The sequence below is a fragment of the Schistocerca gregaria genome, chromosome X, assembly GCF_023897955.1.
Source record: "Schistocerca gregaria isolate iqSchGreg1 chromosome X, iqSchGreg1.2, whole genome shotgun sequence".
NCBI classification, from domain to species: Eukaryota; Metazoa; Arthropoda; class Insecta; order Orthoptera; family Acrididae; genus Schistocerca; species Schistocerca gregaria.
Genome location: NC_064931.1, coordinates 489,644,883 through 489,672,117, shown reverse-complemented (window position 1 = coordinate 489,672,117; position 27,235 = coordinate 489,644,883). Strand labels below are relative to the sequence as shown.

Genomic DNA, 27,235 nt, shown 5'->3' with positions numbered 1-27,235 from the left:
AAATACCCTCTGCCACACACTGTCAGGTGGCTTGCGGAATATGGATGTAGATGTAGATTAAGTGATATGAAAAGGAACAAAAATAGAAGGATTATAGTAGGGAAGGCGAATGGTCAACTTCGATTTACTGGGGAAATTTTAGTAAAGAGTGGTTCATCTGTAAAGCAGACCATATACAGAACCCAAGAGTGACTCATTCTTGAGTACTGCTCAAATGTTTGGAATCCCCACCAGGTTGGATTAAAGGAAAACATCTAAAGGAATTTAGAAACATGTTACTAGTTTGTTACTAGTAGATTTGATCATCAAATGAGTGTTAGACATGCTTCTTGAACTCAAATGAGAATCCCTGGAGGAAAGATGACGTTCTTTTCATGGAACACTTTTGTGAAAATTTAGAGAGCTTACATTTGAAGCTGTATGCAGAACAATTCTACGGCTTCTACAATACATTCCATGTAAGGACCATGAATATAAAATATGAGTGGTTCATACAGAGGCATATAGACAGTTGTTTTTCTTCTGCTCTATTTGCGGGTGGAACGGAAATGGCTAGTGGCGGTACATGGTAACCTCTAGGAGGAATACTGTGGTGCTTCACTGCTCAGTTTTACAATGGCCTGCTTCGTTTCTGTACCTCATGAACAAGCATCCTACTGAAGGTTGACTATCAGTTCTTCATAGTAGTGCCAACTGCAAAAAAAAAAAAAAAAAAAAAAAAAAAAAAAAAAAAAAAAAAAAAAAAAACACCATATATATATATATATAAAAAAATTCACTTAATTAGTAGCTGCCTTCTGATGCAGTGTGGGAGAATAAAACTAATTCTCTTTGCTTCGGTCACCACCTTTGTAGCCTTACAGAAACCAGAGTTAGAGTTGTAAAACTATTGTAGAATATCATAAGTAAGCAGAAACTACTGTAGTTTTCATAGCAGCTTTTGTCGATTAAGATTGCAACTGTGATACCTGTAAGTTGCCTGTGTTGCACACCTATTGGTGTACCTCATTTTGATCACTTTTTTTGCATATGTGATCAGCGTCTTCCTAGATTCCCCTAGAAACTCAAAGCAGTGAACCATCTAGGAAACAAAGGGCACATAACCTACAGAACATTTTTGTTCTAAATAGTTATCCTCCTGTCTGTTACTTAAAAACATACATTATTTATAGCAAAATTGAACCTGTCACTGTTTAGTTCAGGTTTTATTAAAAAATTGTTCACTTGTAACATTAACCAGAGGGATTTTATAGTAAAAAAAGAAAAAAAAGACAATGCAGGTTTACCATATGGTGCTAGAAAAAACAATTTCCTCAAAAAAAGGAGAAATTAAAAAATACTATCAGGCATCAGTTTCATACTTCGTCGAGCTTATTTAATACATGTTTCTGTTAGTTCCAAACAACATTCACATTTATCAGTTATACCAGTAATCTCTTGCCTTTGATCATGATAGACATTCTGTTCAGTACAGAATAACAAAAATAATTATGTAATTTTTTTGTGTTTGCGCATTTAAAATGTACTTGCATCAAAAGTAATGGTTTTGCTTGAATAAAAGCGTAGAAGTTATGCTAGCAACTGAATTTTTTACTTACAAAATTTGCATTTTGTAAGGGTATAAATTACGCAATGGACTAGCATTGAATGACATGGAGTTCTAATTACCTGCAAAACAAATAAACAAAAAACAGATCTCCTTCTTTCACACACTCATTTAAATTTCTCTCTCTACCAATACTACCAGTAATTCTACCATTTATTACATCATTTATTTAATGTACCAAACTAGTTTGCTGTCATTTCGGCAGAGCGCAACTCTAATCAGAGTCCAACAACTTCAGATAGACTGGTTATCCCACTTCATAAATAACGCAGCTACAGTCCAGGTTATACCACATAAATGCTTTATTCCTGACCTTTCTGCCTCAAGCATTTATGGATGTTTAGAACTTTCAGCATTCTCTCTTTAACATCTTTCACGTGTAGCAACCACATGAGTTTCTCATATAAAATTGGAGTCAGGGACTTTATTAAGATTTGAAAAACGAGAAAAATGTTCACATAGCCACACTATGTAAAGTTAAAAATGTGAGGAGAATGATTAAAATTTACACATATTGAGTTTAACGGTGAAACGTAAAACCAATGCATTTCACCCATTTTTCCAGTCTCCAGAGAGTTAAATGCAGCTGATACTTCATAGCTGAAGGTTAGAAAAATCCACAAATAATAAGTTCCTGGTACTTCCCGAAAATACATCTATTTTATCAAGAGCTCAAGTGATAAGAAAATTCTAATGACTGTTTTGCCTCAGCAACTGTCAATTTTATTTCCAGTCAGCTCCCCTACTGGCTTTCTTCTATAAATGTTTCTATCATCATCTTTATGCAGACATCTGAAATGCTGAGGTGACACTGGCTACCCCCAGCCTCCCGTTTTGCATAATATAAACAGGGTGTTAGCATTCTCATTCAGTACCATCCAATAGCCATGTCTAGCTTAAGAATGTTACAGACACAGTAACCCCCACTAGCTACACTTGTCAATGGTTTCCTCCCATATTAACACTAGCCCGTAAAAGGTACTGAACTGCATGGTACACTGTTTAAGACTTAAGTTCATACGAAGTGGGCATTCAAATCCATATCTAGCTTTCACATTCAATTTTCTACAGCTACCATAATTCTCATAAGACTAATGTCACAATGGTTTCTTTAAACATGTCACACTCAATTTATTGCCCCATACCTGTTCAACTGAACCAGTACTTCATCTTCAATAATGAAACTGTATGCAGCATGCTAAATTTCTATCTTCATTTCTTCATAAAAAACAAATTTCTTCAGTTTCATTCAGTGGACAGGCAAGCAAACTACCAGTAATACAATCCACACCATTCTCAACTTTATTCTGGATCCAGCTGTATATGTAAAAAATTACTGTGAGGTATTTGAGCATAATAACTGAATCAAAATTATTTATCTGTTTTCACACACACACACACACACACACACACACACACACACACACACTCTCTCTCTCTCTCTCTCTCTCTCTCTCTCTCTCTCTCTTTAATTGGTATTTTCATAATTTCACAATTGTGAGTCTTATATTAGGTAGGAGAGTACAGTGACCTTAGACTTATTTCTGTAAGCACATTTTCAAAATTGAGAGCACAGTTTGAATTAGACTCTTGCTACCTATCCTGTAGTGTTCACAGTATATCACTGTAACATAGGCTTTAATGGTGAGATACGAACTATCAATCCAGCCACCTTCTGCCTTCTTGCAGAAGACCAATGGTCATCCCCATATAATATGTTTATTTATTTATTCATCCATATATGATTTAGTACAATATTATCAGACATGGCATTAACATTACAAAAATAATATATACATAAACCACCATTTGAAAAAATGAAACATTCAGAAGTAACGTTCTGCAGCCCACCACAATAAGAGGATGTGTAGAACAGTGGAATCATAATAAGCGATTTAAACTGCTGACAGGTGGTGTGAACAAATATCACACAATGTGCTCTTTTGTGTCACCAGATAGGTCAGTGTTATTCATACTCAGTCACTACGAAGGCATCGTACGAAGTGGAAACGTACAACCGAGTACGACTATGCCTCGCTGACATCAAAGGGTGAAATATCAGCATGTGAGTGCATTCAAACAGGGCAGAATGATTGGTTTCCAGGAGGCGGGTCTGTCGTGCTGTGACATTGCACCTTGTACAGGACACACTTCTTCAGCAGTGAGGCATATGTGCAGCCAGAGTAAAGAAGAGGGCCGTACGAGGCATATCCTGAAAATAAGGTCCGATCAGACGCGAAATGGAAACTACGGTGAAAACCCAATAAAGCTTTGCATAGTTTTGTTGGACAGTGTCTCTAAACTGCCTATTGATCACGTAACACCTGTCTTTTCAGTTCTGAGTGCACAGTGGACATGTAAAGATGCCTAGAAAATAGTGCCTCCTGCCAAGTATGAGTGCCTGTGAGAGATGTTGCCTGATTTGATGCAGCCCACACAACATAACTTTTGATCGCCCTCCATACTACTTGGAATTTGCTCCCTCCCTCTGATTTTCACCTCTGCTGACATGAGCCGCTGGCTATGAAGTTAACATTTGGCACAGACAGCATAGAGAATCGGTGAAAAGTGAAGACGGCTGCCTTCTATGACGAGGGTATTGGAGAGTTCGTACAACGCTACAACAAATGTCTCAGACAGAGCGGCGACTATGTAGAGATGTTGCCAGAAGTTGGCTAACTATTGTAAATAAAACACTTTTGATTTTCACTGTGGTTTCCGTTTCATGATCAACCAGACCTTACTTTTGGAATATGTCTCGTACAAAAGTGCTAATAGGGTGCCAGACGAGACAATGTGACCACAGCATGAGATGACCACCATCTTGTCTGCTTGGCTGTAATGGACAGAACAGCTTCGTCCACAGTGTTAGCGCGATGTTGGAGCACTGCAATGGGTGCGGACATGTCTGAATCAACAGTTTGACACCGTCTTTGTGGGGTGGACTGGTGGCACACTTGCCATTGCATAAACTTCCACTGTCCAGAAACCACCAATGCTGAAGACTGAAATGTACATATGAACACTGACACTGGTATGCTGAGTGGCAAAATGCAGAGCTTTTGGATGAGTCCTGCTTCAACTTTCCTACAGTGATTGCAGCGAACACATTTAATGTCACCGTGGTGAATGCCATTGGGCAGACTGTATTGTTGAACAGCATAGCAGACAAATTCCAAGTGTGATGGTTAAGGGTGCCACTGCCTACAACACACAATCTCGCCTTCTATGTCTTGAGGGAAATCAGAACAGATAGTACCACATCAGGGAAGTTTTACAGCCCAAGGCACAACCCCTCCTGTAGGCTGTTCCACACACCGTATTTCAGCTGTACAATCTCTGGTCACATGAAGCATGCAATGTACACACCTTCTTCAAAGAACAATGGGTATTAGTTCGTCTGACAAGCCTCAGCGACTTGTTCATTCAGATGTTCCTGCAGCCACAGTTGATGCTTTGTGGATGCACCTACAAACTGCTTGGCAGAGTATCGCCCAGCAACATATTCAGGCACTCTTTAATTCCAATGTGGTGGTGCTACTCTGTATTAAATTTCCACGTGTACATGTCTGTAATTCTAATCATTTGTGTAGTGTCATGTCCCTAATTGGTGGAATAAATTTCACTGTGATCAAATATAACAGTTTTGGTGTTTTGCTTTTCCAAACAGTAGTGTATAAAACATTACTAAAATACGATAGGTCAGCATTCAAGAGGAAATCATCAAAAACCCATGTCTGGATGGTTAACAAACACCGGTCCTCCCGAATGTGAGGCTAGTACATAATGACTGGAATAGCCACCTTGCTAGGTACATGACTGGAAGGAGTATCGCAAAATACATGATCTACATTGTGAGTGCAACATGCACAATATGTAAATCAATGAACTGGAAAGTTTGAAAATAAAAACAGTACTGTAAATGTGAAAACACATGAACAAATTATATAATATTGCAGAAAAGTACAAAATGCACAAAAAGTCAAACACTGCTGTAGGTAAATCATGAAACTTGGATTTAGCACATCTCCCTAACAATAAAATACATTATGTAGCACTGCCAGAAAGTATAAGGCATGAAAACCTGCCAGAACTATAACATTACACTTAGGCTAGCATCAGATCTATTCTCAGCAGTGGTGTATTACACTGCATCTGAAACAGAAAACCAACAGCAGAAATGTGTTTTGCAAAAACAAACACTGCATAGATGGTACATCAGTTAACATAAACAAAAGAACACAACAATGAATTTATTTATTTATTGATAGATTTCAGAGTGTCTTCAGCTGCCGTTCTCTTTATTTTATGTATGATTGCACAATTTTGGCCTTAGGCCATTTTCAAGTATTTTATGGATGATCTTTAGTAGTAAATTATGCCTTGTATGTCGTTGCTCCTATGACTCCATGTTATGCTCATAAAATAAATCTGAGATGTTTTAAAACATAGGAGCAACGACATACAATGCATAATTTACTATTAAAAATCATCCACAAAATACTTGAAAATGACCTAAGGCCAAAATTGTACAATCATACATAAAATAAAGAGAATGGCAGCTGAAGGCATCATGAAATCTTTCAAAAAATTCATCACAGTTGCAGACCCTATCACACTGAAAATAGTGAACGAGGGCTTGGTAATCCTATAAGATAACATTTTCATTTACATTGTAGAAATACTTCTCAACAAGAAATTACTTTAACTCTGCTCTAAAAGCCATTTCTGTCTCCATCCTCTTTACGTATGTTGACAGTGCAAAATAAAATAAAATGTCTGTGAGCACAGGTTATTCTCTCTTGTCTCTATGGAGGGATCCACAATAGTGAGTATTATAACTGTGGTAATGAAGTTGGTAAGCAGGTCACCAAGTCTAGCTCTTGTCATCAACACGCATTTGTATATGTAATAGGAGGGTACAATAAGAAATCAAAACTTTTTAAACATGGGCTTGCAGTGGTCCCTAGCCAAGCATGTGACAAGGCTTTAATAGTATTCCTGTACTGTAATAATTTCATTTAATCGACTACTAACTTTACCCCAGAAAACTATTCCATAAGCTACAAGGGACTGGAAATAACCAAAAGCTGTTCTAGCACTATCTGAGAAGCAAACTTTAGAAATAATTCTCAGTCCAAAACATGGAGAATTGAGTCTCTGGGAGAGATTAGTTAGATGGTCTTTCCACTTTAATCAAAATTTCTCATAATTAGAGATAAGAAAAAGTGATCCATAACTGATTTCAAGAAAATTTAATAGCAAAGATCACATTTAGTACTTTTCATTACTGATTACTGGTTTCAGCCATGATGATTGTAATCTTCTGATCTTTAAAAAACTTGTTCTTATATTTGCTGCTCTTGTTAAAGATCAGAAGATGACAGTCTTAACTGTTGAAACCAGTAATCATAAATAAACAGTACTGAATGTGCTCTTGACTATTATACTTTTTCAGTTTAAGTCACAGTCAACACAAATTTCTAAAAATTTTGTGCACCATACCCTTTCTAACTCATTTCCAACCAGTACCAGATGGAGATCTTTGTTTTTATTTGTATTCCCAAATTGTATATAGTCTGTTTTCTTCACATTTAGGGTCAGCCTGTTGGCATTGAACCATGAATGCACAGACTTAAGAACTTCATCAGTTGTAGAGGACAGAGATTCCTTAACATCATTCACAACTACACTAGTGTCATCTGCAAACGACATATGTTCCTGCAGTGTTAAAGGTGTGTATACCATTTACATAACTAAGGAACAGAAAGGGGGCCTAAACATTACCCTGGGGTACACCTATTTCAACTTTCCTCGCATCACATACTAATCTGATTTTATGATTAACATGAGCTATGTGAGCTCCACAATCTGGAACCTACTTTTCAAGTATGACTGAACCCACTTGTTTTCTATTCCTTTTGACAGCCTCTGGAGTTGGGGCTGCCACAACTGGAACTATTCACTACATAAAACACTATCATTGCCACTCTATGGTTCAGTTTGGAGTGGTGGGATATTAAATATAGTTCTGCCCCATATTCTTTCCTCCAACTGCCAACTGGGGACAATGCACAGCTGTAATTCTGTAGCCTTTCACAGTGTAATACTTTATGATATTCTACTTGAAATTTCTGCTGGATCTTAAAATCAACTCAACCTAATATTTCACCAATTTACTTGGGTGCCATGTTCAAATAAACACTGTGACTGTCTTGCTGAATGCTAACCAATGCCAGAGAGTTATTAATGCCATATAAAATACACTGAGTATATGCCAAAAGCTTTCAGTGATGCCTAAAATGTTGCGTATACGAACAGTGCCACCATGCCAACAGTTAGTAGGAATGAGTAACTGTTTCAAAAAATTGTCATCAAAAATTCTTTGAAACCAAATCAAAGAGCATTAAGCTATGATGTAGGTTAACCACACTTTTAAATCTCATATACACGAAAGCCCTTGCCTCTGTTTACAAAATGATTATTATCTGCCAACCTAATTTTGGTTACTTCCTTAAGAACACAGCCCCAATAAGAGGACAGGGCAGCAGCAATCTGTGTCTACTAATATTTCATACTGTGTCCCTCAGTCAAGCAATGTTCCATTACTGCAGATTTCTGTGGTTATTGCAACCTTGTGTTATGGCTGTGTTACACACACCTGTCCTGAACCCTGTTTACAGTCTAGCCTATATAAGTTTTCTCATAGCAACATAGTATCTTACATATATCAGATATCTCGATTCTGAGATTGTTGTTCACAGAGTCCAGGAGGGCAAAAAGCATAAGGTTTCCCAAACACTCAATATATCAACAGTCTAAGGACCCAAAGTCATTGGTGGGGTAGATAGCAACTTATTACGGGCAGATACAAGTCAGTATGCATTTGTATGTAGTGTGTAAATCATCTCTGACACTGACACCCAGTTGAAAGACTTAAATCAAGTCTTTGAGGCACATGGAACAGAAGGCAGAAAACACTGAAAACTACAGGACCACTCTGATCATTCTTAAAAATCATAGAATCAATCATGAACAGAGTAATGAGTTACATAAACAAATACAACCTTTTTAATGATCCAGAGTTTGGCTTCCAAAATAGCAGACATAACAGTCTTCACAAAAGTGGTACTTGAAGCTCTCAACATGGATGACAGTGTTATAGGCATGGTTTTGGCGCTGTTCAAGGCTTCTGACACTGCTGATCATAAAAATACTGGTAAACAAACTAGAAGCACTACACATAAGAGGAATAGATAATGAGATGCTCCAGTCACACTTGGGGAAAAAAGGCTGCAAAAGGTGATAAGGCTAGTGACCCACACAGGCTTCACATGGACTGCAGTAAGTATCAACGGCTGCACGACTTGTGTGCTGTAGTACAGGTTATATATACAAACCTTCATTCTGATTAATTTTATCTACTAGTGAAAACCATGTCATAATCCCTACAGTAGTTCCCGAGATTAGCCTTCACATACAGAAAGAAAAGTGTAGTGTGGATTTTAGTAATATGTATACAGTTTTTCTGATGGGTCAGCTGCAACTACATAAGTCCATTTTGTAAAATGAAAAAACAGCACAACAGTTGCTTCATCCACAACCTTTTATTGTGTACACAACCGATTTTGGAACACAGAGTTCCATCATCTGGCATAAACTGTATTAATGAAAATATTGTGTTACATGACAATGGAAAAGGATCCTCAAGTCTAAAACATCAGATAAGGAACTTTGTGGCAAAAATTTCTAAAATCAATTAAAAAGAGAGAGAGCAGGACATTACTTACAAATAAAATCACTTGACCATCTGAGGTCATCCTCCTCCCAGTGTTGTCATGGAACCATAGGTTCAGTATAAAAAGGATAAAAGGGACAAAGAAGAATCCAGAAAAAAACGAAATACCGGACATCACAACAACACAGCAAAAGTCACCAGAATCTTGAAACATGTAAAATGCAACAAAAAGTTAGGGTAGAGAGGGAGAAATCACATACTGTGTGGAATTACTTACATACATTCCATAAAAACATTCCCCAATGCTGTGTGAGTGGGTACACAAATAGGAAAACTATGTAATCACAAATACTAGCCATGAGTACTACAGATTATTAGATCCCAAACATATTAACATAGGTGTGCCTAAGGACCCTATACTGAGACCGTTTCGATTCTTAATCAATGATTTCCACATAATGTAAGACATAGAGAAGAAACTCTATTTGTTGATGGCAGTAACATTAGTCACCGACAAAACCATCAGAACTCTCAGTTGAGAAAACAAATGAAACCCTCAGTGATGTGTCAGTTGGTCAGTATGTACTAAATTAACATTTAACATAATGAAAACACATAGCATAAATTTCAGCTTAAGGAGAGAAAGCAGTTCTCTCTCTTTAAACATAAATGAAGATTTTGGCTGTAATTAACATTAATGAGAAACAGAGTTATTGTAAGTAAAACATGGTAAGTAATGTGCTTTATTTGTATTAGTTATGCTGTGTCTCAGCTACTCACTATCCAGACTTACACCACCAGCAGAGGGCACACACAGCAAGCTGCAGGGATCTCCTTAGCTAGTGTCAGGACAGCCATTTTGAGCGACCAGAGGTCACTGGCCTTGTGGACTTACTTGCTTCTACAGTGCGCACAGTTTCGACAGTATCCTGGCGTCTCCACCATATTTAGGCCGGTGCTCATCAGTGCTGGGCCAGTTCATTCCTAGTGAGGTCTCTGGGCAAAGTACCGGCCAAAGTAGCACTTCATCAGTCAGAACCACTATCAATCGACAGCCATTATCAATGGATTTTATCAATCTCTGTCATCTCCTTGGGCATATTATTATCCAATTGTAATCCCTGATAGAAAATGCTATTCAGAATTTTTTGTTTGTTTTTCCTTGATATATGTAAGTCTGAACTGGATCTTGTCCCTCAATCACATGTAGAAATATTTGTGACATGCTTACTAATGCTTTTGTCTGCCATCCACGGCAGATTTGTAGATTAACTCACTTGACTCAGTAAGAATACCCAGTGTTTTTTTCACATCTTACAATGAGCTCGACTATTGACTTTAATTATATTTCTGATGGTCCGTTTTGCACTTTGAAAGTTATATGCATGTTTTGCACATTTGATCCCCAATAAAATATGGAGTGATATGTCACCTCATGACACTGGCTGTTACACATTGCTAATAGGACCCCAAGGGCATACCATGCTGATGTCATCCTCTTCCTACTGTCCCTGTGTGTTCATTCCATGTCTGTTGACAATCCGTATTCATCTCTAAAAAATTTGTGAGGGATACCCTGTTCATAGATAAGCATCCAAGGCCTTGGCTGTAAACAATGGTAAACCACCAATTTAAAAAAGCAGTCAAGGCATACCTCATAAAATAATGCATACTACACAGTTAAAAACTACTTAAAGAACTTAGAGTAAGGATTAATAATAATAATAATAATAATAATAATAATAATAATAAAACAATGACTGCTAGCACACAATATTAGTTTCTCACCATTTTTATGATTTCAGCATTTCACTTATAATGACGAGATGATAACTCGGTTGTTCAGACAGGCAGAAGAGAAGATATGGAGGTGTAAGATAGACGTGGCAACACTGTTGTGCTCCTACAGTCACCTGTAAATGTGTCTGGCAGGTTCAATGAAAAGTATGGAGAGATTAAATTAATTGTGTATACTTATTTTTCATGTTCCTAAATCATTGTAAAATGACCTTAGGACAAATCATCATCAGGGTCAAATCAACAACAACAACAACAACAACAACAACAACAACTACTACTACTACTACTACTACTACTACTACTACTACTACTACTACACCCACCTCAAGACCGAGATTGCTGACACATGCCTGTGCAGTGGCATACAGCTTGGAGGCCAGCTGGTTCAAATCATTATGGTGGAAAATTTTCAGTGCCAGTGTTTAGGCAGCAAAGGGAGAAGAGGTGGTGGTATACAGTTCCTGATCACCAGTGTTTGCACCAATGTCCTGGTGTAAAATGCAGTTCTCTCCATAATGTCACATGAAGTGAGGGCATGCAACACTGTTATGGTGATCCATCCACCGAATGGGGATATTAAGCTCAGCTGCTGTCTTGGTGCTACTCAAGAGCAGGCTCTATGCTGGCACCAGACTTCACTCTCTCTCTTCCCTTCATCCTTAACAATACAAACTTGCACTACGACCTTGCATAGATTGGCAATGAGGGATTCCTGCATCTGCCTGTCGCCCCTATACTCATTTTCCTCATTATGGAACTACTTTGACTTGTGACTGCTACTACATTATGTTCAAGGTGTATCTTATGAAACTGGGAAAGTTTTAAGGAGATTTAACATCAATAGCATGTTGGAACCACTAGCCAAGATTAGAGCCCTTGTGGGGGTCATTACTGCGGAACATCACTATCACACCAAGTCTCAACAACCAAATAGCTCATACTGCTGAAGCGTTGCTTCTCCAAGGAGCACAGTATGAAATATGAGGAGATACACAGTTGCTGCCAAATCCCATTACGGTGTCTTGCATTCTTAAGGAAGCAATTGAAATAAGGCTGGTAGATGGTAATAATTTTATTACTATATATAAGGATTTTCATTTAAGTGAGACATGGAATCCTGTGATAACTTTCAACAACACACAATGCACTATGGCTGACAGTTAGAAGATTTGATAGAAATTTTTGATAAAATAAGTTGTCTTTGCCTGCTATGACCACATGGTGGTATTGCATGCACAAACTGAAGTCGAGGCAGCAAATGACAGGTTTTCTGTGGCACTGGCATCAACTTGGCAAACCTCACCAACATGACCTCATCAGAGGTAGACCACTGCAATATTTGGTTAGGATGATTTTTAGGATCCAGCAGCAAACTTGGGAAGAAAGCTATTTACAACTGTAGTTACAAAATTAATGGATATTAGACAGAAATGAATGTATTTCAGCTGGCTGAACCACAAGATTTCATGCATCATGTCTTAGATCTAATATTTCTGGCATCAAAAGGAAATTTCATTTGAGAAAACTTCAAAATTACAAGGAGACACAATGACTGGTGAGCACTAGCTTGCGTTGCGTGTTAGGCACTTCGATATCTTGAGTCATTACCCCTTTTCTCTGCTGATGTGATCTCATTCCACACAAACATCCTATATACGTATGACCTTTCAATGCCCAAGAACACTGCCTCTCCAAACACCCATCTGAAAGTCTTCCTTAAATTCATTTATCACCACCCTAGTCAAATTCATCCTCCCATTAATACTCCACATTCGAGGGCCAGAACTACAAACAAAACAAATCAGGGGGATCTCTATGTGAACTATTCCATCCTGTCACTATCAATGTGACCTTGCTCTACAGAAATATCCCACTAGCACATAGAACTCAAGCTCTTGGAAAATAACTTTTCCAACATTCTTCTGAGTGTCTCCCTAAATCTATATTTATAGAAACCCACGCTAACTTCCTCCTTAATCATAACTACTGCATATTTCAGGCTAGGCCCACACACTAAAAAGGAGGAAAGGGTTACTGAGGGAACCAGGAATTCCTCAGCCCCTGCCAGTCTTTTCATGGATCAGAAGGAGAAGTTATTCATGACCCAGAACCTGAGCCTCTTGACCTGTTACAGAATTATCGATGGCATCTTTGTGCTCTGGACTACAGTAAAGAACATCTTCCCCACATCCTGCAACAGCTAAACTACTCAATTCAAATTTGCTTGGTCCTGTTTCAAATACTGAAGCAAGTACCTTGACGTTGACCCCCATCTCTCTGAAGCTCGCATTCTAACCTCACTCAATGTAAAATCAACCATTAGGCACTTTGGCTTTTGACAAAAAGATTCCTTTGCTTACAGCCTAGGCATCCACAGTGGCAAAATTATTTGCTCCACCATCAAATACCTTGACCCCTATACCAACAACTTCTCCCAAGTTTTCTTCTCTGGCAATTACCCTCACAGATCTTGCTCTCAAATTTCCCAGGCTGACCTTCCTGTCAACCTCCAACAAATACAACTTTCCCTTCCAAATTACTCAGGAACACCTCAGTTGTCACCCAGGCCATTAGTGCTTCAATACATTGCTCTGAAAAGGTTATGACTATCTCAGGTCAAGTGCTGAAATGAGATCCTCTCTTCCTGGTAACCTCCAACCACCACCGACTGTCATCCTTGTAAAATCCAGTGTACCCATCCATTACCACTTACGCCAGCCCCACCACTGATAAATCCTACATCATCAAAGGCGAAAACAACACATGAAATTGTGAATTTTGTTTGCTAACTGTAATCATCACATAATGCTTTAACAGTAATGACTACCGCTAAATTGGCTGCGCACATGAAGGCACACAGAATAATTGTTCACTTTGCAGAAACACAATATACAACTGCTGAGCATGCTCTATAGAATGACTAAATGTTCACAACACCACACATTTGGATTCTCTCTAGTGGTACAAGTTAACAAGGACTGCAAAGATGTGAACTAGCTCTCCAACATATCCACGCGTCCTGCGACCCCCGGGATTTAGCCTCTGTTAACAAATGACTCTCTTCTCTCTTATTAAGTCTTACTTTGATACCTTTGTTGCCCCCCCCCCCCACCCCCCCTTTTCATCCCCAGATTTGAACACCATTGAGCATATCTCTGATGTCATGGAATGCAGGCTCTATGTTGTGGAACCTGCACACACAAACAGAATTGGTTGCCACTCTGAAAATGATTTGGTGTCAGATGCTTCCAGAGAACCACGGACTTGTAGAGTCACTTCCATGGCATCTCACTGCAGTCTGCAGGGCCCGAGGAGACCCCACGCAATATTACATGCATATCCCACGACATTTGCTAAGTCAGTGTACTGCACATACATAACACACATTCATCATTATAAACTATCTGCCACCGTAGTCGAGTGATCAGAGTGCCGACTTGTCATGCTGGGGAGCCTGGGTTTGATTCTCAGCTGGGTTGGAGATTTTCTCCACTCAGGGACTGGGTGCTCGTGTCATCTCCATCATCCTCATCTACGTGCAAGTTGCCGAAGTGGCGTCACCTCAAAAGACTTGCACCAGGCGATCAGGTCTACCCACCGGGAGGTCCTCGACACACGACATTTCATTTCCATCATAAATTCACTGCACATTAATGCACAATTCATACGTATTTCAGCAGTAATTTATGATTGCAATATTTAGTGTGCTTGTATGAAAATGTGTAACCACTAATTTTGTCAATGTCATGCAAAAAACTGGTAAGATTACCATAACCAATCATAGTGGTAACTGTGATGGGTGGAGGACTGTGCACCACAAAGACAAACTGCAAATACATTATTTCCTTTTTTCGCTGAAATAAGCTTACTCCTAAGTATATTAATCCAAAACCAGAAACTTGTGTATGGAAAGGCAAAAAGTATTTCTTATCTCATGAGGGCCTTGAAATATAACGAACTGCTTATGTGTTGTGTATGGAAAACACCACCATCAAGATCAGAGCCCTGAAAAGGAACAAGAAATATTTATATGAGGTACGTCTTCACAATCCAATATATGTACATGACATGTCCATAATAATTAATGTGAAGTGTTGTCAGGATGATTTATAGAGTCTGAGGTATGTAGTAAAGTCACACTATTCCAAGGATAACACTGAATAGCATCACTCCCGACATCAAAAATTATAAGAAATACACTTCAATGATTGGCCTAAGAAATATTAAAAAAGCCAACAAATTGCATATCTCACAGCATTATTTGTAGATAATCTAAAGAAAGGCATTCCTGGAAGTTGTTTTGATGTGGATAAGGACATGTGTGATTGAACAAAACTGTAGACCATTAAAATCAATACACATTTCCAAGAACAAGGCTACTCCTTTGTCTCCCCATCAAATGACTGTGTAAATAAAGTAAATCTTTCTTTCTGCAATAGAAAACACATGGTTATGAAAGTTCTTAACCGGTTAAAATTATATCTGACAGGGATTTGGAACTGGATTCAGTCTGAGTCCCAGTTTAGCATTAAGTCTTAATTTGTCAACAAGTTATCCAACATTAATAATTTTTGTCATCATTTTTCTGTTAATAAACATTTATTTACATTTATTGACACATGATTTGTCTTCGTATAATTGCCAGTTACAGCTATCCAAATTACAAGAGTGATACTTTGAAATACCATACACACATCCTGCCTAACCACCAAGAGAAGTTGTTACTGTAGATGCATGTGTTCTATGCAACATCAAAATTTAATTAACACAGATATAGAAACTGAGAATGTAATAGATGTACTGTGCTTGTCTGAGCATCACATTGTCACTGATATGCAAAAGGTTAGCATCAATGGGTACAAATTAGCTGCACATGTAAGTAGAGATAATGTGATGAGAGGAGGAGTTGCCATATATGTCAAAAGCTTACACAGCGCAAAAATTTAGAAACTAAAAAATTTTGTGTAGAGCAACATATGGAAGCATGTGCCACTGAACTAAAACTAAATGATGGCACTTTCATAATTGTAAAAGTGTATAGGTCCCCCTCAGGGAATTTCCAGCTATTTCTAGAAAACTTGGATGCTTTGTTGTGCTATCTGTCAGACAGGGGGAAGCAAATTATCATATGTGGGGATTTCAATGTTGATTCCCTGAAAGAGTGTGATAGGAAGAATGACCTTGTAGTATTACTCAGTTCTTTCAATTTGAGCTCCGTCATTGATTTTCCTACTCAGATAACAAAGAACAGCACGACATTGATAGATAACTTTTTTATAGACCAAGATAAGTTTAAGGACATAAATGCTTACCCTGTTGAGAATGGTCTTTCAGATCATGGTGCACAGCTAGTTACAGTACATGGCATAGCTCCATGCAGTATATCAAATCAGAATTTCAAAGCAGTGCATTCAATTAACAATATAAATACTGCAAACTTTAGGGAAAGACTAAAGGAGCTAGACTGGGATGAAGTGTATATGGAACCCGATGCAAACTTGAAATATAACTTAGTTCACGATACACTTTTAAGGGTATTTGAAAATTATTTTCCCAAGAACACAGTGAAACATAATTCAAAGAAAACATATAAAAAACCTTGGCTAACTAAAGGAATAAGAATATCTTGCAACCGTAAAAGAGAACTGTATCTAACAGCAAGAGGAAGTACTGACCCCGAAATTGTTCAATATTATAAAAACTATTGTGCGGTACTAAGGAAAGTTATTAAAAAGTCCAGAAGCATGTGTATCATGTCTGAGGTCAGTAACTCTGATAATAAAATTAAAGCAATTTGGAATATTATTGAAAGGGAAACAGGGCAACCAAGAGCACAGGAAGACTTTAGTGCCATAAAACCGAATGACAAGTGTACTAACAAACAATCTGAAATTGGAAATATTTTCAATAATCATTTTTTAAATGTTGTGGAGAAAGTAGGATCTAGATCTTCACTAGAAGAGGCAAGGCTTCTAACAAAAAGAGGCCATACCTGTGCAGTTTGAAACAACTGTATTTCCACGAACCTCTCCCTATGAAATCAGTAAAATAATAAACTCACTGAAAAGTAAAAGCTCTTACGGAATGGATGGCATTTCCAGCAAGATACTTAAAGCTTGTTCCCCACAGATAAGTAGGATTCTCAGCCACGTATGTAATACCTCTTTGGAGCATGGTGTTTTCCCCGATAGACTGAAATATGTCATTGTAAAACCATTGCATAAAAAGGGGGATACGTCGGATGTCAACAACTATCGCCCAATCTCTCTTCTGACAGCTTTATCAAAAATTTTTGATAAAGTAATGTATTCAAGAGTAGCCTCCCATATATGTAAAAATAAAATACTAACAAAATGTCAGTTTGGTTTTCAGAAAGGCTTTTCAACAGAAAATGCTATATACGCTTTCACTGATCAAATATTAAATGCTCTGAATAACCGGACATCACCCATTGGTATTTTTTGTGATCTCTCAAAGACCTTTGACTGTGTAAATTATGGAATTCTTTTAGATAAGCTAAATCATTATGGTTTGAGGGGGGCAGTGCACAAATGGTTTAATTCATACTTAACTGGAAGAATGCAGAAAGTTGAAATAAGTGGTTCATGTAATGTTAATACAACAGCTGATTCCTCAAACTGGGGGGCTATCAAGCACGGGGTCCCACAGGGTTCGGTCTTAGGTCCCGTTCTTGATATACATTAATGACTTACCATTCCATATTGATGAGGATGCAAAGTTAGTTCTTTTTGCTGATGATACAAGTATAGTAATAACATCCAAAAACCAAGAACTAAGTGATGTAATTGTAAATGATGTTTTTCACAAAATTATTAAGTGGTTCTCAACAAACGGACTCTCTTTAAATTTTGATAAAACACAGTATATACAGTTCCGTACAGTAAATGGCACAACTCCAGTAATAAATATAGACTTTGAACAGAAGTCTGTAGCTAAGGTAGAATTTTCAAAATTTTTAGGTGTGTTCATTGATGAGAGGTTAAACTGGAAGCAACACATTGATGGTCTGCTGAAACGTCTGAGTTCGGCTACGTATGCTATTAGGGTTATTGCAAATTTTGGTGATAAGAATCTCAGTAAATTAGCTTACTATGCCTACTTTCATTCACTGCTTTCGTATGGTATCATATTCTGGGGTAATTCATCGTTGAGTAGAAAAGTATTCATTGCTCAAAAACGTGTAATTAGAATAACTGATGGAGCCCACCCACGGTCATCTTGCAGACATCTATTTAAGGATCTAGGGATCCTCATAGTAACCTCACAGTATATGTATTGACTTATGAAATTTGTTGTTAATAGTCCAGCCCAGTTCAAAAGTAATAGCAGTGTGCATAGCTATAACACCAGCAGAAAGGATGATCTTCACTATACAGGGTTAAATCTGACTTTGGCACAAAAGGGGGTAAATTATGCTGCCACAAAAGTCTTTGGTCACCTACCAAACAGCATCAAAAGCCTGACAGATAGCCAACCAACATTTAAAAATAAATTAAAAGAATATCTAGATGACAACTCCTTCTACTCATTGGCTGAATTTTTAGATATAAATTAAGGGAGGGGAAAAAACTAACTTAAGCATTAGTGTCATGCAATATTTTGTGTAATGAAATATCTTGTACAGACATCTTTCATTAACCTGACACGTTCCACATCATTACAAAGTGCCGTATTCATGATCTATGGAACAAGTATTAATCTAATCTAATCTAATCAAAACAAAAAGTAAACTACCTATTCAGGACTATTGCGTATTCAATTTTTCAAAACCAATATGAAAATTACAGTATACAATCAATCACAGATGAACATCTTGCAATTTGTTGTAGAATTTTAGAACATGTTTTTTGCTCGAGTATCATGTCGTTTTTTGAAACTCAGAATCTACTCTGTAGGAATCAACATGGATTCCGGAAACAGCAATCATGTGAGACCCAACTTGCTCTATTTGTTCATGAGACCCATAAAATATTAGATACAGGCTCCCAAGTAGATGCTATTTTTCTTCACTTCCGGAAGGCGTTCGATACAGTTTCGCACTGTCGCCTGATAAACAAAGTAAGAGCCTATGGAATATCAGACCAGCTGTGTGGCTGGATTGAAGAGTTTTTAGCAAACAGAACACAGCATGTTGTTATCAATGGAGAGACGTCTACAAACATTAAGGTAATCTCTGGCATGCCGCAGGGGAGTGTTATGGGACCATTGCTTTTCACAATATATACAAATGACCTATTAGGTAGTGTCGGAAGTTCCATGCGGCTTTTCGCGGATGATGCTGTAGTATACAGAGAAGTTGCAGCATTAGAAAATTGTAGCGAAATGCAGGAAGATCTGCAGCGGATAGGCACTTGGTGCAGGGAGTGGCAACTGACCCTTAACATAGACAAATGTAATGTATTGCGAATACATAGAAAGAAGGATCCTTTATTGTATGATTATATGATAGTGGAACAAACACTGGTAGCAGTTACTTCTGTAAAATATCTGGGAGTATGCGTGTGGAACGATTTGAAGTGAAATGATCATATAAAATTAATTGTTGGTAAGGAGGGTACCAGGTTGAGGTTTATTGGGAGAGTCCTTAGAAAATGTAGACCATCAACAAAGGAGGTGGCTTACAAAACACTCATTCGACCTATACTTGAGTATTGCTCATCAGTGTGGGATCCGTACCAGATCGGGTTGACGGAGGAGATAGAGAAGATCCAAAGAAGAGCGGCGTGTTTCGTCACAGGGTTATTTGGTAACCGTGATAGCGTTACGGAGATGTTTAACAAACTCAAGTGGCAGACTCTGCAAGAGAGGCGCTCTGCATCGCGGTGTAGCTTGCTCGCCAGGTTTCGAGAGGGTGCGTTTCTGGATGAGGTATTGAATATATTGCTTCCCCCTACTTATACCTCCCAAGGAGATCACGAATGTAAAATTAGAGAGATTAGAGCATGCACGGAGGTTTTCAGACAGTCGTTCTTCACGCTAACCATACGTGACTGGAACAGGAAAGGGAGGTAATGACAGTGGCACGTAAAGTGCCCTCTGCCACACACCGTTGAGTGGCTTGCGGAGTATAAATGTAAATAAAATAGAAAGAAACTTCCACATGGGAAAAATATATTAAAAACAAAGATTCCAAGACTTACCAAGCGGGAAAGCGCCGGCAGACAGGCACAATGAACAAAACACACAAACACACACACAGAATTACTAGCTTTCGCAACCGATGGTTGCTTCTTCAGGAAGGAGAGGGAAAGACGAAAGGATGTGGGTTTTAAGGGAGAGGGTAAGGAGTCATTCCAATCCCGGGAGTGGAAAGACTTCCCTTAGGGGGAAAAAAAGGACAGGTGTACACTCGCGCGCACACACACACACACACACACACACACACACACACACACACACACACACACACATCCATCCGCACATACACAGACACAAGCAGACATATTTAAAGGCAAAGAGTAAGGGCAGAGATGTCAGTCAAGGTGGAAGTACAGAGGCAAAGAAGTTGTTGAACGACAGGTGAGGTACCAGCGGCGGTAACTTGAAATTAGCGGAGGTTGAGGCCTGGCGGATATCGAGAAGAGAGGATATACTGAAGGGCGAGTTTCCATCTCCGGAGTTCGGATAGGTTGGCGTTGGTGGGAAGTATCCAGATAACTCGGACGGTGTAACACTGTGCCAAGATGTGCTGGCCATGCACCAAGGCATGTTTAGCCACAGGGTGATCCTCATTACCAACAAACACTGTCTGCCTGTGTCCATTCATGCAAATGGACAGTTTGTTGCTGGTCATTCCCACATAGAAAGCGTCACAGTGCAGGCAGGTCAGTTGGTAAATCACGTGGGTGCTTTCACACGTGGCTCTCCCTTTGATCGTGTACACCTTCCGGGTTACAGGACTGGAGTAGGTGGTGGTGGGAGGGTGCATAGGACAGGTTTTACACCGGGGGCAGTTGCAAGGGTAGGAGCCAGAGGGTAGGGAAGGTGGTTTGGGTATTTCATAGGGATGAACCAAGAGGTTACGAAGGTTAGGTGGACGGCGGAAAGACACTCTTGGTGGAGTGGGGAGGATTTCATGAAGGATGTATCTCATTTCGGGGCAGGATTTTAGGAAGTCGTATCCCTGCTGGAGAGCCACATTCAAGGTCTGATACAGTCCTGGGAAGTATTCTTTCACAAGTGGGGAACTTTTGGGGTTCTTCTGTGAGAGGTTCTGGGTTTGAGGGGATGAGGAACTGGCTCTGGTTATCTGCTTCTGTTCACCAACCTAAGTTCAGCACAGGATCAACATAGCTCATCTCAAACCAACACTTTTTCGACTTTTTTTCACACCTTTATCTCTCCCTATATAAATTTCTATTTACTTTCACTTTAACCTCTTGGTTCATCCCTATGAAATCCCCAAACCACCTTCCCTACCCTCTGGCTCCTACCCTTGCAACCGCCACCGGTGTAAAACCTGTCCTATGCACCCTCCCACCACCACCTACTCCAGTCCTGTAACCCGGAAGGTGTACACGATCAAAGGGAGAGCCACGTGTGAAAGCACCCACGTGATTTACCAATTGACCTGCCTGCACTGTGACGCTTTCTATGTGGGAATGACCAGCAACAAACTGTCCCTTTGCATGAATGGACACAGGCAGACAGTGTTTGTTGGTAATGAGGATCACCCTGTGGCTAAACATGCCTTGGTGCACGGCCAGCACATCTTGGCACAGTGTTACACCGTCCGAGTTATCTGGATACTTCCCACCAACACCAACCTATCCGAACTCCGGAGATGGGAACTCGCCCTTCAGTATATCCTCTCTTCTCGATATCCGCCAGGCCTCAACCTCCGCTAATTTCAAGTTGCCGCCGCTCATACCTCACCTGTCTTCCAACAACTTCTTTGCCTCTGTACTTCCGCCTCGACTGACATCTCTGCCCTTACTCTTTGCCTTTAAATATGTCTGCTTGTGTCTGTGTATGTGCGGATCGATGTGTGTGTGTGTGTGTGTGTGTGTGTGTGTGTGTGTGTGTGTGTGTGTGTGTGTGTGTGTGTGTGTGTGCGCGCAAGTGTACACCTGTCCTTTTTTCCTCCCTAAGGGAAGTCTTTCCGCTCCCGGGATTGGAATGACTCCTTACCCTCTCCCTTAAAACCCACATCCTTTCGTCTTTCCCTCTCCTTCCTGAAGAAGCAACCATCGGTTGCGAAAGCTAGTAATTCTGTGTGTGTGTTTGTGTGTTTTGTTCATTGTGCCTGTCTGCCGGCGCTTTCCCGCTTGGTAAGTCTTTGAATATAAATGTAGATATAGATGGAGAAACACAGTGGAAGACAGAAATAAAAGACAAGAAAACTCCTCTGGAGCAGAAGAAACTTAACACAAATGCAAAATAAAGTTATTTAAAACTTTAACATGCATATACTAGGAATTCATATAGTACATTGGACCATTAAAATGTTATAATGATTGTCAGAATCTTTTTTTCAGGCTGCAGTCAATGTAGCAACAACACTGTGTTTCAACAAAGTATTATATTACCAAACATTTCATTCAGGTAATTAATGAGTCTACCTGTACTTCCATCGTTTTTTCCTGATTTCACTGCATACCTTGATTGTTCAATTTCTTGAAAATTTAGGCTCACTTATCATCAGTTTTGTATGTTCTGGATTTTGGTGAACACGGGATACTATTAGATAGCATTTTTCTCCCTACTTTAGAGTGGTTGCAGTTACGTCATTCACACAAATCATTCAAAACCAGCCAAGGATGAAGGTGTGATTGAGCAAATTTGACATTGACAACACCATTCCCTGTGCATTACTGAGTGCATTGTTGAATCTTAGCTGTGATGTACTGCCTTATTTCCCATATTCACGACATCCTCCAATTACCACTTATTCGACTTACAGTATTCTCCACACTGAAAGATCTGCACAGATGAGTGGAGCATGAAATATACAGTGTAAGTATTTTCTTTATATGTTTCAAATACATTATGTGCTCAGAATTATTAAGCTGATACCAAATTTCGAAATATATCAGTACACTGTGTTTCATCACACATAAAAGTAAAGAACAAATTAATCTGCCAACCCAATATTTCTGTGCACTTTTCACAAAAGCCAGTATCTTTCTGGCAATATAAAATTAAGCTCTTCAAGTTTTGTTACACACTTACATCCAAAAGGAATCCACTGATGGGATAATATGCAGTCACTGTAAAATGAATCACTGTACAATGAATGTTGACATACAGGTCACAGAAGTTCTGTACAACTTTCACACATTTCTCAGATATCTAAAAAAAAGTCTATCACTCTGAAAAGACACACACTTGATTTTTGTAAACAAGTAAAACAACAGTGGTGATGAAGTCTTTACTGTTTTTACATGAACTTTTGTTTTCTTGTGAACACAATCACTGCTGTTGTTGTTTCCTTTTGTACTGTGTTGGTTTCTCAAACACTTGCTTCATACCAGCAGCAAGAGTTGTGTGGAATTTCAGATTCTGGGCTGTTTCAGAAACCCATGGAGAATCAAACTGCGTTGTATCCTGGTCCACCAGATGTGTATATTTTGTACGCCCACTTCGGCCGAAATTTTTCACCTGCATTACCTTTGGCAGAATAGTTTTATCAAAGTGATCTTCCAAAGTTGCAGCTGAGAAATCACGCTTAAACAATTCTTGATCTTCATCCTATATTACAAACACAAAAAGAAAACAAAGTTCCAGTAGAATTCATAACCCAATATAAAAATGCTGAAATCAAGAAATGCGTGCAATTGCTGTAGCACTGAGAGGAATCAAGGAAAAAAAACCATATATTACAAAGGCAAAAAATTCTAAATCTTCAACTTCATTTGTGACAGAAAAAAAACACACACACACAAACTTATTCCTGAAAACATCTTAAAATGGAAAAATACATTTGTTTCATATTTTAGAATGAGGCCAACATCCACAAGCAATAACACAAAGAGTTTTGTTTGTTACAAAGAATTGTTTAACATATGGTGAAGCTTTGAAAGTGACCTGGGTGCAATGAACACACACCATATCATGTTGGACCACTTACAATTTAAAAAAAGCCTGAATCCTCCTGTAAATTAATGAATACGGTTCTCAATAACTTCCAATGGTATTTCATTATATTTCTCAGAATGAAACTGTTTCAGTTCAATAACAAACATTATTGGAGAGTAACGGGATCCTTAACTGTTTTTACAAAATTGGTATGGCTGGCTCTGTGGCATACAAATCTGGCTATCGTGGAGGTCAAGGAAAATTTATTATTTTGCTAATGCTCATCAAATTAATATTGGAAATTTGCAGCTGTATGTACATGAAAGGGGGAGAGGATTACCTTACAAGACCAACACTATGCTTCACAGCTGTTAAAAGGTAGTCCAAGGTGTCTCTTCTCCTGGTGTCCTCCACATGTATGAAGGGGAGCAAAAAATAATAAACATTGTTTTACAAAAAATCATTTATTTAACAGAACACTTTCAAAACTTAAACACCTTCAACATAGTGTCTGTCAGACATAATATACGTTTCTCAACACTTTTTATGCTGGTGGAAATAGTTTTTAAACTTGACTGAAATTTGCTGTTTAGTGCCTCCAGCATTCTTTTCCTCTTCTTCAACATCTTGAAAATACTTTCCTTTCAGGATTCTTTTCTTTCTTGTGATTTTTTTAAAAAACACAGGGGGCTAAATCTAATGAGTAGAGGGGGCGAGGGTTGGGAGAAACTGTTGTCATGTGGTTTTTTGGCAAAAACTGCTTGCAACTCAATGCTGTGTGCACAGAGGCATTGTTGTGGGACAAAAGCAAATCTCCTAATTGCCGCAATGCAGGTGCTTTTCTCTCACTGTTTCACACAATTATTTTAGTACTCCCAGGTAGTAACGTCAGTTAACTGCAGTACCCTGGGGAATTAGTTCACGATGGATGATCCCCTTGCCACGAAAAAGCAAACCAACATGCCCTGGGATCTCACTTTCCTTGCTTTCTTTGGTCTTGGTGATGATGGAGTCTTCTGCTCCTTGGATTGTTGCTCCATTTCCAGATAATATGCATAACATCATGAATCATCACCCGTTATGACTTTTGCCTCAAAATTCAGATCAATTCCTGACTGTTCCTTCACTTCCCAGCACATGCACAAATGATTGGCTCTCTCACACATGCGGAATGAATTTTGTCACATATGTTTCATCTTCCATCAAAATTCATTTGTGTGAACTCCAGGATGTTCCAGCCATTTCCATCAATTCATCAACTGTTCATTGCAAATTTTTGACATCTTTGGAGAATACCATTTTCGACTTTGTTATGAGATTTGAAAATGGATTTTGGCCAGAAAGTAGTCATTAAAAGAATAAAAAGTAAGAATTTGCAACTTGGAGTGGTTTTTTGTTCTACTGATTAAAAGAAGTTGATCCAAGCTACTCCAGCATGCTGGAAGTTTGTAATTTATCAGCTGTTCTACTATGATTAAACATGACCACAATACAATTTTTTTCAGTGTTTACGTCAATTCTGGAAGTCATGATTCATCTTCACCTGATAATTGACCACTTTTAAAATGAGAAAACCACTTGTAAGTCTTTGCCTGCCTCATAGCTTATTTCTCATAAACAGTCAGAAGCAATGGGAAGTTTTTGCTGCTGGTTTCCCCAGCAGGAAACTGAACTTGATGTTAGCACATTGGCAAATGTCCGCCACTGAAAAATTCACAAAACACAAGAAACAGTCACACTGACCACAATAATGTTTCTACATCAATGCCACTAGGACAACTGATACAAAATGGTCTCTAATGAAGGAATTTAGCTGGAGAATTCAGAACTAGTGTTCCACCAACTGCCAGAGAAAAATGCTCATTACACCCCCCCCCCCCCCTCTCCCGTATGTCCTGCTTCTGGAAAAAGCGTTAAACTAGTCTCACTGAATCACAATAGTTGTGTTCAATAGTTTGTAACACAGGTAGTGTGCACTTTGTAGCACTGAAGCCTCTTCTTTATATTAATATGATTTCCAAGAGGTTTGGGCAGCTTAACCACGAATATTTTGTTTATGCTGTTCCAGTTATTTGTTAATACTAACCTTATGGTTTCCAGACACATATTAAACTCAGTAGTTCCTTTTTTTATGGAAGTTGTCTTCTTTATTACAGATAACAATACTATTTAATGCTCATCTGTAACAATCAGTAACTGTATTTTGTCTTCCACTTCTGTGTTAGTCACATAAAGCCTTCCAACTGTGTGTGTCATCAAGGAACTACATACAGCAGGTCTTGATATCCACAACAGTATTGCAATTATTGTCACATATGCCTCTCCTAAGAAATTTACGTAACTTTTCCCTAAATGAAATTTATGCAAGGACAAACAGAAAATTTTTCTGTCTGGCACAATTTTCATGAAGTATAGTTACTGTTATGGTTATATGTTCATTTTGCAGTAGCATAAACAAACTGATAACTTTATCAGCAGACTAGTTCTGTTTACCATACATGGCATTTTAAAGCATTCATGTTGTATGCATTTTGTTCAAATGGAAAAATGTGTCATCATACAATTCTATGTTTTAGATAGGTTATCACCAATACAGAATTATCCGTCCGTCCCTGGTAGCTGAGTGGTCAGTGCAACAGACTGTCAATTGTAAGGGCCCAGGTTTGATTCCCGGCTGGGTCAGAGATTTTCTCCCCTCAGGGACTGGGTGTTGTGTTGTCCTAATCATAATCGTTTCATCTCATCGACGCGCAAGTCGCCGAAGTGGTATCAAATCGAAAGACTTGCAGCAGGCAAGCAGTCTACCTGATGAGAGGCCCTCGTCACACGCCATTTCATTTCACAGAATTATCCGAAGCTAAATGTTGATGTGAATCCTACCCTTCATGAATTGTGTATTAATCACTGCAATGATTGTGGGAAGAGGAACTGGGATAGAAAAAGAAATGAAACGTGTGGAAAGAGGATAAATGACCAAACACAGATTTAACTCTGCTCCTCCCAAATATGAGTCCAGTGTACTAACAACTGGAACACCCAAATTGGTAAGAAGT

At 38.7% G+C, this 27,235-nt stretch overlaps 1 protein-coding gene across 1 annotated transcript in view; it reads right to left on the bottom strand.

Moving 5' to 3' along the window:
* Window positions 1-23,114: 23,114 nt before the first annotated feature.
* Window positions 23,115-27,235, bottom strand: part of LOC126298448 (microfibrillar-associated protein 1) — a 72,905-nt gene continuing 68,784 nt past the window's right edge. Inside the window, exon 8 of the mRNA XM_049989778.1 lies at window positions 23,115-23,855. Within this exon, the coding sequence (XP_049845735.1) occupies window positions 23,577-23,855 (279 nt within the window). The 3' untranslated portion in view covers window positions 23,115-23,576. The remainder of the gene's footprint in view (window positions 23,856-27,235) is intronic.